Below are 12,599 nucleotides of genomic sequence, written 5' to 3' on the forward strand. Positions count from 1 at the left end.
ACGAAGAATAATAAATTAGGGCATATTGTATAGAATAAGTTGTCAGAAATTAACTGCTTAGAAAATCTGTTCTGGGGCGCCTGGGTGGCGCAGTCGGTTGGGCGTCCGACTTCAGCCAGGTCACGATCTCGCGGTCCGTGAGTTCGAGCCCCGCGTCGGGCTCTGGGCTGATGGCTCAGAGCCTGGAGCCTGTTTCCGATTCTGTGTCTCCCTCTCTCTCTGCCCCTCCCCCGTTCATGCTCTGTCTCTCTCTGTCCCAAAAATAAATAAATGTTGAAAAAAAAAAAAAAAGAAAATCTGTTCTGCCAGCAGGAAATATTAACAAATAGGGGCGGGTGATAGAATTGAAAGTGGGGAATAAAACATATGAAGCTTAAACTGTTTGCTATATGCTGTTGTCTTAATTCACTTAGAAATATAAGTAGTTAAATCAAAAGTGGTTTTGTATTTAATGTTAACAGTTTTCATTTGCACTTACATGTGTATTTTGTAGTGCATTTCTCTAAATTCTGGAACTAGGAGAAAAGCTGGAGTGTTTGTAGGAGGATGTAGGATGTAGTAAGATAAAGCAATGTAGGAAAAGTATGAAAATTTTTTTTAACTTGAGAATACTTTGTGCAGCATTGTTACTTGTAAAAATATCTGGATAGGAATCATGAGAAATCTGAAGAGTGAATTTTATAGAGAAATCAGTGGAACTATTTTGTAGTGTTTAAGTCAAATGAAAGACTGCTCAGTAGGAACAGGGAGACAATAGTTTCTTTTTCCTGACTCTTTGTTTTAAAAAGCCTTGTAGGGGCGCCTGGGTGGCTCAGTCGGTTGGTTAAGTGTCCGACTTTGGCTCAGGTCATGATCTCACTGGTTCATGAGTTCAAGCCCCGCGTTGGGCTCTTTGCTGACAGCTCAGAGCCTGGAGCCTGCTTTGGATTGTGTCTCCCTCTTGCTGTCTACCCCTCCCCTACTTGCGGTCTGTCTGTCTGTCTGTCTCTCTCTCTCTCTCAAAAATAAATAAAACATTAAAAAAAAAAAAAAAAGCCTTGTAAGTTTGCTCCATCTTAAGAATATTTCATATTAATGCCAGACTGTCTTGTCTGTATACTTTCCTCTAAGGAAGTGGAAAATTGGTTAATCATTTGGGTTTCAAAGGACTTTTGACTTTATAGAAAGTAAATACAATTTGCTTGGCAGTGAAGTGTATGTCAGTAATTAAAGAGATACTTTCTTTAATGTTTGTTTATTTTTGAGAGAGACAGAGACAGAATGCGAGTGGGTTGGTGCAGAGAGAGACACAATGTGAAGCAGGCTCCAGGCTCCGAGCTGTCAGCACAGAGCCTGACGCGGGGCTCGAACTCACGAGCTGTGAGATCATGACCTGAGCGAAGTTGGACACTCAACCGACTGAGCCACCAAGGTACCCCAAAGGGATACTTTGTTTAATGCACAAAGGTCAACAAAATCTATATTAAAGACAGTGATTTCTTAAATTTGGGTTTTGTATCCACAAGGTATCCGTTATTATAAAGATTTAAAGGAACAAATATAAAATTTATTTTTAAATATTTTAATAATTTTGAAAAATTTTATTAAAGATTTACAAGCCATTGACTTGAATATAAGTGTTAATTTCAAAGACAAGGTTTAAGCAATGAATAAGCTGTATCTGATAATGATGGTTCTATTTATTTACTTATATTTATAATCAAAAGTTGAGAAACTTTGTTTCATACAAAGTTTTTCATTTTTAAGTCAATGGGTTTGAGTATTTCAATTTTAATATTAATACAAGTATATAAGTTTAGGAAATAAAAGAAAATATCCCACTGAATACCATTAATATTTTTTCTAATTTTCAAATCATGGAAGATTTGAGTGCAAATGATTATTGTTTTAGATAAACTTCTAGAAGTGGAATTCTTAGTTTAAAAGATACTGACATTTTTTAGTTCTTGGTACATAGGTTTAAATTTCCTTCTGGAATTAAAGCTCACCAATTAGGTCTCATCAGCAGAGGGCAGTGCCTGCTTTGCTTGATGCTGATCTACCTTTGTGCCAGTTAGATAATTGAAGAATTGTGTCTCTTTGTTTTAGTTTGTACTTCTTTGATTATTGATAAGGTTGAACTTTTTTTCTGTATTTATTAATCAGCTATTGGGGTTTTCTTTGTTAACTGAGTTACTTTCCTGTACATATTTTTCAATTTCACCATCTTGTACGTGTTCTGCTTTCAGGTAGAATGGCATAGTTGGCAGAATGGCATTGTTTAATGTGTGGTTGTTTTGCAACCCTCTGTACCTCCCAACTCCTCCCCCATCATGTTGAATTGCCCAGTATTTTTTTTTTTTAAGTTTATTTATTTGCTTTTGAGAGAGAGAGCAGGAGAGGGGGAGAGAGAGAATCCCAAGTGAGCTCCACATTGTCAGCACGGAGCCTGATATGGGGCTCAGACCCACAAACTGTGAGATCATGACCTGAGCCAAAACCAAGAGTCAGATAATTAATCCACTGAGCCACCCAAGCGCCCCTGAATTACCCAGTATTACGAAATTATTAGTTCCAACAAACATTTGGTAAAGTGTATATAAAGGCATAAAGTGAAATGCCAAGTGAAAAGGAACTGTAAACTATCCCTTTCCTAATTGTTCCAGCAGTAAGAATTTTTTTTACAGAGTTATCTTCAGGCTGTAATTAGATAGACAAAGCATCTTTGCAGAAAAGAGGATTTTAAAGTTTTTTTTTTTCCTCCTAATTATCTTCTGTTAGGAAATTTGATGTGTACTTCTGTAAAGTGTTTATATGTTACTAATAAACATTCAAGTTATGTTGGAGTTCACTTGATTTGGTTGAAGCTCGTGTGTCTGATACATTGAGTCGAATGAAGAGGAAGAAAGACTAGAATTAAATGCTTTGATATCTGCATCTATCAGGAGGAAGATTTGAATACTAGCCTGTAACTGTAAGTGTACGTGTTTCCTTTTGAAAGCATTCATATTTTTCTTTAAAGTTTGTAGTTAAGTGTTAATAACAGGAGCTTAAGGCAAAATTTGTCATCTTGGAGGTGATAATAGGAAGGAAGGAATACTACATGTATAATCGATATAATTCATTATAAAATAAATAAATGTTAGGAAAGCAAATATTTTAAAGTTTAGGGGAGAAAAGGTAGTGGTAAGTATGCCATTGAATGACTCCTAAGGAAAACATTGAGGGATTTAAGGTTAGAAGAATTACTTAGACTAGAATGATCTTCTGATTCTTTTACTGCTTTGACAGATCTTTTTAAAAAAATAGGAAAAGGCATATTCCAGAAATTGTAGACTCAATGCCAGTAACTTTCATCTGTGATGGTTGTTAGTTTGTTTTATGAACAACTAGAAATTTCTAGTCTAGGAGTCAGAACAGATTCACTAACAATTCAGAGCAGAATACATTAATCTTTTTTCTTTTGTGAAGTGTGTTTTGTGTAGTGAGGACTGTAAACCAAATATTTCAGAAAGATATTTGTCATGATTTCATTATGAATAAATTAGAAAAATATAGACAGGATGGAGTGTTGTTAAATGAATTTTAGCTGACTGGCAGTGTCCAGGGAATATCAGGGTCATCCCACAAGTAGGTCCTGTTCTTATTTTTAAAAACATTGAGTTGGAGGAAGGCATATAAAGCACGTTAATGAAATTTACGAGCTGATTGGAGTAGCTACTACATGAAGTGGCAGAAAATTATTTCCAGATGGCCTGAGTAGATTGAAAGGACTGTCCGAAACCAACATAAAGTCAACATGAAGATCTAGTTTTGAGAGAGATTCCATTGGAAACAGTTTGAGGGTTTTGGTTGATTATAGATGTGAGTTAATGGATTAAGCACTGCTGTTTTGGAGATCATAAATAAGCCCCCCTCCCCCCCCCCTTCAGAATCCTGGAACCTGTTAATATGTTGCCTTACAAGAGACTTTGAAGATTTGATTAGGTTAAGAATATTAATTAGGATGGGTGAATTATCCTGAATTATCTAGATGAGCCCAATGTAATCCCAAGGGTCCTTACACAAAAGAGGGAGGAGAATCAGAAAGTGATGTGACAACAAACACAGAGGTCAGGGAGGATGGAAGATGCCACCCCGTTGTCTTTGAAGATGGAGGAGGAGACCGTAAGCCAAAGGAGTCTACGTAGGCACCCTGTAGAAGCTGGAAAAGCCAAGGAATAGATTCTGCCCTAGAGCCTCCAGAAGGAATGTAGCCCTGCTATCACCTCAATTCAGACTAGAGATTCTGACCTCCAAAACTGCAAGAGGCATTTGTGTTGCTTTTATGCTACTAAGTTTGTGGTAATGTGTTTTTGCAGAAATCGGAAACTAAGAAAATACACTAGATTCCATTAACACAGTAATATATCTGGACGATGTCCATTTGGTGGTATAATACTTAAAAGAAATTAGCCAGGGGGCGCCTGGGTGGCTCAGTCGGTTAAGCATCCAACTCTTGATTGCAGCTCAGGTCATGACCCCAGGGTCGTGAGACCTCGCTGAACCTGCTTGGGATTCTCTTCTTCCTCTCTCTCGGCCCCTCCCCTGTGTGCTTGCTCGCTCGCTCGCTCTTGCTTGCCCTCAAAATAAATATTTTTTTAAAAAAAAAAAGAGCCAGAATAGATCAAGAAATACCATTTAATAGTTGAAGAAGATAGGTGGAAGGGAAGTCGGTTTAGTTATCTTCGAATAGTTTATCATGAGAGAGATAAATATTGTGCAGAATTGGAACAGTAGAGGGAAGGTATCAGAAGGGAGATTCAGGGTTAGTTCACAGGAGGCTTTTGTAACCACTGGAGCTGATTAGTTATGAGTTATTAAGCCTTATGTCACTAGGTGGGAGCTGCAGATGTACTATAAAAGTGGTTCTAAATTCGGTGTGAGTACTGGATTAGATACTAAGGTGCTATACAGCTTTAAGAGTCTTTGATACTACTGTACTGTCACTACAGAGAAGTTTTCTCTAAATGCAATCGTAGATGCAAAGATTCTCAGACATTGTATAGCTTTATTTAGTGAGCTACTTATGTGTCAGTTACTAGGTTGAGATGTCTGTATGTTATCTCATTTAATCCTAACAGCCTTATAAGATGTAATGTATACTATTAATCCCCCTTTTCATGTTTAAAAATCCTTGAAGTTTAAAGAAGTTAACTAAATTTGTCAAAGTTTATACTGTTAGTGAATAGCAGAATATCTTGTTACTTTGACTACCTCAAACTGAATTCTACAGGTGTCACAGGCCAAATATTCTTATTCTTTACCTTCTCCTGAAACTATTCTTTATTGAAATAAGAGTTTTTGATGAATGATTCTTAATAATTTGTAGACTACTTTATCAGGCATGTTACAAGACTATATTCACATTTATATTTTTTATAGTCATTTAGCTAGTGACAGGGCAAAAAGCCAAACTCTGTTGTTGGCACGTATTTTTTTCCGACTGATGCCTTCCAAGGGGGTCTTGTACATTTATTGGCCTACTGCTTCTGCTATTTTATATTAGAGAATTGCATGGTTTCCTCTGGCTGCTTTGACATAGTTGTTTTCATTGACAGATTACATTAATTGTGAATATAGGCTGTAATAGTAGGGAGAGTGCTGCTCCTAGTAATATTTATTGAGCACCTGCCCTGTTGCAGGTGATAACACTAGTCATTCCATGTGCAAGAACTAATTCAGTTCTCACTGAAACCTCTGAAGTAGATAACCACCATGTCGTTTTTACATAGGAGGACGCTGCGCCCTACAGAGGTTACGTAATCTGCCCAGAATTGTGTTACATGGCTGGACCCAGAATCAAAACCAGGTCTTTCTGACTCTTTCCAGAATACCACAACGTCTGATTTTTTTTCTTTTTCGCTAGTAGTTTGTTGGAGTTATACTGAATTTTATGGTTCTCAGCCTTTTATATACAGCCAATAGATTTTTTTTCTTGAGGCTTGTAGGCTGAGACTGGATGTTGGTCAGAAATAACTAGAGCCTGAATTATCTCTACCCTTGTTTCTACTCTGAATATACTGCATATTCTAAACTTGATTGAAAAATATGAAATTTTTTTTCTAACTTGATGATGCTGTTTTCCTGCAGTTTGTAAGAAATGTGTTCGTGGTTTAAGGAATCTGTTTATTATTGAAAGGTTACAGCAGTTAGTTTGGGCTTTATTTTCCTCATTTGAAAACAAAATAATTTTTCTCTGAGTCCTTGCCTTTCACATTTTTTGACTGTCACTCCCATGGTAAGACTTGAAATTTTACGTAGAGTCAGGTGTTTGGGCACACACAAAACTTAAGAAGTTTCACCAAATAGTACCTACCTTTGCTGTGTACAATGCTATTGTATTTTTTACTCTGTTCCACTAAAAAAGTTGTGTCACATCCATTGTTTATATTTCTGTTCTAATGTACTTCAACCCACAGTTTGAAAAACACTACTTTGGATTATCTCCAGGATTCTTTTCTCCTTTCAACCAAATTATATGTGGTGGTAATAATAGGTAACATCTATTTGTATTTACTTTGTGCTAGGTGCTGCATTAAGTGCTTTTTAAATGTGTTGTTTGTGTTAAACTTCTCTAAATGTAGAGGCTATTATTTTCATTTTACAGATGAAGGAACAACTTCTTATAGCAAGTGGTGGAGCCAGGATTTCCCAGACAGTTGATTATTGATCTTATGTTCTGATCATTACTTAAACAGAAATTTATTGTTTTTAAAAATTCATTCAGTAAGTATAATCTGAGTCTTAGGTCAGCACAAGATTGTGTACTTCTGAGAGATTCCTCAGCCAACATTCAGTTAACTCTTTCTTTTCTAAGATTATTCAATTTCAGCTTCGCTCTAGATCCAGTTAAGGACAGTACATTGCCTCTTATTGCTTGTCTGGGCACATCCCTTTATCTCTAGGTCACTTTTTTTTTGTTACTAAAAAATTTTTGAGTCCAACTCCTCATAACAATTATATTTTTGTCTACTTTCTCATTTGGGTCTCCATGCATGCATGTGTGTATATGTATATTTTTTTAGTCATACAGTGTTTATCATCTTTAATATCTGTGTATTCATTCCACTGGGGTAATGTATTATAGTATTAATTAAATAATTTGCTTATTCTTAGGTAGTTATTGGAAAGAACTTGAGCTTCGGGCAGTGGTAGACCACAGACTGAATTTACCACTTAATTAGCTTTATGACTTCTAGCTATTCTTGAACTTTTGTGCCTCAGTGTTCTCCTCTGTAAAATGGAACTACAATATTTAACTATCATAAAGGCTATTGGTGTTTCTATTTAAATACATAGTGCCAGTGTTCATAGTTACAGTAAAGTCTATCAATTTCAGCATAATTTCTGAGTCTCTTTTTCCAATGAAGGCATTGATCTGGATACTAGGGACCTTTTTGCTTTGCAAAAGTAGAGACTGAAGGGGTGTCTGGGTGGCTCAGTTGGTTAAGTGTCCAACTTCAGCTCAGGTCATGATCTCACAGTTGTGAGTTCAAGCCTCACATTAGTCTGTTTGCTGTCAACAGACTTTGCCTCAGATCCTCTGTGCCCCTCTCTTTCTGCCCCTCCCCTCCTTGCGCTCTGTCTCAAAAAAAAAAAAAAAAGGTAGACTGATGGATAAATTTGTGCTTTGAAGAAGTCAATAAAATATTGCTAACATTCACTGAGCTTTTAAAAGGTAATTTTTAAACCTCCAGTTTTGAAACTTCTATATCTGCCTGTAGTGTTTTTCTTCATAAATTATATAAATACAATTGTACAGCTTTAAGGTTTAAGAAAGGCATTTGTAAAGGAAAGAGCATCTAAAAAGAAACTTAAATGTTATAGAAGGATTACAGTGCTCACAAATAAGAGATACTTAAGGGTGGTCATCTGTAAAGCACTGAAACAGGGCTCTGCCTCCTCTGTGTATGAGACACTTAATTTGCTATTTCTGAGCTCTCAGAGATTCATTACATTAGTGAAAAATCATCCAAAACTGCATTTCTGCCTCCTCACCTGCCACTTTACCAGTTGGACTTCGAAATCACTTTCAGAAACATATCTGTTCAGCCACCTCATAGTCAAACTGAACAAGGTTTGGTTTGTACCTCTTAATACCATTTGACCTTGCCAGATGCCTTTAATTTTTGGCGTTTGTCCTGGTGTTCATTTTTGCAACCCCTTTCTTTGTACCACACAGGAATTTTTTGTATACCTTAGCTTATATGTTCTTGGTTGTCTTCCTAACTACACATTTCTCCTCACCCATACTCATGGCTTTGATTCTATGACTTTCCAGTTTCTAGCCTGGATCTTTTGTGTTCCAGATCCGTATTCTCATGTCTGCCTGAATTTCAGTAGGCATCCGGAATTTAAATTCAGTGTGTTTCATCATTACTCCTGAGTCAAAACAATGCATATAGACAGGCATAAATGCGTGTTTGATATTTTGTCTGTGTTCCCCATCATACTTAATGATGTGGTATGTATTTAATCAATAAGCAGCATTTTATTAAGGGTATGAGTATGCTATTGGGAATTGTGAGCTATGAAATCTATAAATTTTAGTTCACACCCATTCCCTGGGCATCATCCAAAACAGATGTTGTAACCCTTTTGAGTATCATCTCAAAACAGGTATAAGAGAATCTGTTAGTTGTTAATGTGAAACTAGATGAATTTATGTACCACTAAACTTAAATCTTCCTTATACATAGTAGTTCACAAATGTTGGTTCCCTCTTCCCAAGTCATCTTTTCTTCCTGAAATGTATTAACGTAATACCTTTTTCACTGTCTCTTAGATAATGGATAGCACTTGAGGTTCTCTTGCTGGTCTTTTGCTTGAATGGTTATACTACTTTATGATATAGTATTTTAATTTTTTTTAACAAGTTATAATTTAAATATAGATTATGGAGCATTTTATCAAAAGGTACACTGATCTGTCTTGTGTGCTCTGTTGGCTGAGTTTTTTTCTATGGCAAGTTGCTTACTGCTGAAATAAGAAGTGCTATTCAGTACATTAAATGAATATTAGCTTTGGCTCAGGCTTCATGAAAATATGATTCTACAAGCTTTTAATTACCAGAGAAGTAGTTTTCACTGTTGTTCTTTCTTAAGATCCATATATAAACTTTTTTGCGTTCCTTTTCTTTGCTTTAAGGTACAGAGAAGGAAATAGAACAACAGTAATAATAAATTGTCTTAATTCTTCAAAGTTTTTTAACTCATAAATGGTCAGAATATATCCTTTATAAATGCATGCTATATATTTCATTTTTAAAATTTTTAGAATTTTACATTCACGTTTTTAGAACTTTTTTTAATGTTTTATTTTTGAGAGATGGGTGTGCAAGTGGGGGAGGGGCAGAGAAAGATGGAGATTGAGGATCTGAAGCGGCTCTGGGCTGACAGCCTAGAGCCCAGTGCAGGGCTGAGATCATGACCTGACCCAGAGTCAGACACTTAACAGACTGAACCACCCAGGTGCCCTACGTTTTTAGAATTTGCATTTAAGTTGTCCTACTTTACATTATCTTTTATTTTTTTTAAATTTCTCATTAGTTTATATAATCTCAAAGATTACTGTCTCCTTTCTAATTGTTTTCTGTTAGCATTGTTCTCAAGGATAATTTTTATTACATTGGTAAATAATAAAGAATCATGACCTTATTTAGAGAACCACTTTTTTGAAAACAAAATTCCTTTCTTAATGTCTTTGCATTTCTCCTATTTTCTGTATCTTAATACTGCTTATGGAAAAATTCTTTCTCTGCTTAAACCAGAGTTTTAAGTCTTAAGTCTGGTTCTTGTATTGATTGTATCTGTCATTCCATACCTTTTCTAATATTACTGTTACCTGTAGTCCCTTTGTGTCTGTAGTTTTGAAAAGCTGTGAAAATTCTCTGAATTTTTAGGATACCCTACCAGGTAGGACTGTTTACCGTATGAAGAGAGACTTTGTCCTTTAGGTTAGCTTCTTAGTGGTCTAGTAAAGGTCTGTGTCTTTAGAGATTCCATATTTGAAATATCAACATTATTTAGATGAAAATGGAAGGAAATATGATTCATATAAATCCCTGAAACTTACTTCAAAATATGTTTTTAGAAGTCCTAAGTGAGTGTTTTGCCCATGATTAAACAAACAGACAAACAGACAAACAAAGCAGAAGAAGAATTTAAGAAGCTAGATATAAGCTTCTTCGTGTCAGGGTTTTGTCTTTATAACCCTCTGTGGGCTCTCATTATGTCTTGGTTAGATTTAAACTTTGGGGGGAAGGAGTATACATGGGTGGTTAAATCTCATGGGGAGCACCTGATTGTTGGATTTACTGTCATGGGATTTGTTCAGTATGGTGCCATTTATGGTGCCATTCCTGACTAATCCCAAGAAATTGTGAATTCCAGGATTTTAAATGTCTTCCTGATTTAATGAATCTTTCTCCAAAGGAACCTTAGAATTATTTAAAGTTCTCTAAAATCTCAGTAAGGTTTGCATTAAATATTGAGTCAGACTATAGCTCTCAGTCCAGGAACATGGTATGTTTCTGTTCAAATCATTTTTGAGTTCTTCAGCAAAACTTTGTAATTATTTTAGTTACAGATTTTGTAAATTTCTTCATGTTTTTTTTTTTCTTCTTTGCTAATGTTTAATATTGTTTCCCCACTGTATTTTCTTAGTGGTGATGCAGGTTATATAGAAAAGTGCTTGGATTTTCTTTACTAGCTAAAATCTTAAACTTAGTTTCAAAAGTTTGTTATTCTTTTAGTTAATAAATTACAGTGTCTTTGTAGAACTGGGAATTGACTTCTAACTTTACCTTTAATTTTTAAATTATTATTTTTTTTTTTTAAGCTCTTTTCACTTATGGATATGAAACCTCCCATCTCTCGAGCCAAGATGATTCTTATCACTAAAGCTGCTATTAAAGCTATTAAGGTAAGAATAAAATATATTTAATTTGAAAAATGTTTTTGGAAATTTTGAAAATATTGTTAAACATGAGAATTCAACCTGTTAGTTTAGGCCTGAATCAGAGAGCAGTAACTAGCTTTTGCTGAAGGTGTATGATAATAAAGTACAGCGTATTTGCGTTGTAACATATTATTTCAAAACCCGCTTTTTTCCTTTTGTTCTATAGTATCTCCCCTTTATATTGTTTCAAGCTTTGTTGAGGTATAATTGACAAATAAAATCGAATATATTTAAGAATAGAATTGAACAGAACAGAACATGATGGTTTGGGGCTTCTGGGTGGCTCAGTTGGTTCAGCACTTGACTCTTGATTTTGGCTTGGGTCATGATCTCACATTTGTGAGATCGAGCCCTGTGTCAGGCTCTGCACTGAGTGATTTTTTTGGGATTCTCTCTCTTTCTCTCAAAATTGTTTAACATTAAAAAGAAAAGAGGGACATGATAGTTTGATACATACATACATTATGAAATGGTTAACACAGTCAAGCTAATTAGCACGTCTGTTGCCTCACATAGTTGCCTGTGTATGTGTGTGTGAGAGAGAGAGAGACTGACTCAGAAAGTTGAATTAACTGAAATGGAGAGTAGAATCAAAGGTGTTTCTGTTATTTTATTACACTGTTCTTATCCCTCATAAAGTTGCTTGATACACTGCTTTATTAAGGCTTATTGATTAAAAATCTAAGAAAAGGAACTTCTTTTCCAAGGGAGGGGGGTGTAGTTTCTGTGTTATTTATTTATTTCATGTTTGTTTATATATTTGGAAAGAGAGTGTGTGAGTAGGGGAGGGGCAGAGAGAGACCCAAATAGGCTCTCCCTTATCAGCGCAGAGTCAGAAGAGGAGCTTAATCCCACTAACCATGAGATGATGACCTGGGCCTAAATCCAGAGTCGGATGGTCAGCTGACTGAGCCAGCCAGGCACCCTAGTAGTTTCTGTTTTACTTAATTTCTCTCTGATTTATATTCACTTGTTGACTAAGGATTATGTCTCATGGTTCACTCACTATTATCTTGAAAATTATTCAGATTTTGCAAATTTTAAGGTTTCAAGTATTTTCTAATTATATTACTGAAAATGTGGAAATATGTAGACTATAGTAATTTTCTTCTAATTCTTTTCAGCTTTATAAGCATGTAGTTCAAATAGTAGAAAAGTTCATCAAAAAGGTAACTATTCATTTCATTATTACCTCATTTTAGTTATCAGTATTTGTAATTTACTTTTTTCATTGTAATCTGGATGCTTGCTTTTATTTTTTTTATTTTTTAAAATTTTTTTAATGTTTTTATTTATTTTTGAGACAGAGAGAGATAGGGCATGAGCAGGGGAGGGGCAGAGAGAAAGGGAGACACAGGATCCAAAGCAGGCTCCAGGCTCTGAGCTGTCAGCACAGAGCCCGATGTGGGGCTCAAACTCATGGACTGTGAGAACATGACCTGAGCTGAAGTCGGATGCTTAACCGACTGAGCCACCCAGGCGCCCCTGGATGCTTACTTTTAAACCCACTCTACAAAAAAAAGTTGTCACTAGGCTTGAGTTTGTTTTTAAACAAAACAAAAACAAATTTATAGCAGTACTGTTGACTGAGCACTGAGTGTGAGGTAGGTACTCAGCCA

General features: G+C 35.7%; 1 protein-coding gene across 3 annotated transcripts in view; it reads left to right on the forward strand.

The window, feature by feature from the left end:
* Positions 1-12,599, forward strand: part of SCAF4 (SR-related CTD associated factor 4) — a 64,670-nt gene that overhangs the window by 12,121 nt on the left and 39,950 nt on the right. For all 3 annotated transcript variants that reach the window (XM_053903141.1, XM_053903143.1, XM_053903142.1), the window contains exons 2-3: positions 10,861-10,944; positions 12,105-12,149. In XM_053903141.1, coding sequence (XP_053759116.1) covers positions 10,861-10,944; positions 12,105-12,149 — 129 coding nt within the window. The remainder of the gene's footprint in view (positions 1-10,860; positions 10,945-12,104; positions 12,150-12,599) is intronic.

The sequence above is a fragment of the Panthera pardus genome, unplaced genomic scaffold, assembly GCF_024362965.1.
Source record: "Panthera pardus isolate Hobbes unplaced genomic scaffold, ASM2436296v1 HiC_scaffold_16, whole genome shotgun sequence".
Lineage (NCBI taxonomy): Eukaryota > Metazoa > Chordata > Mammalia > Carnivora > Felidae > Panthera > Panthera pardus.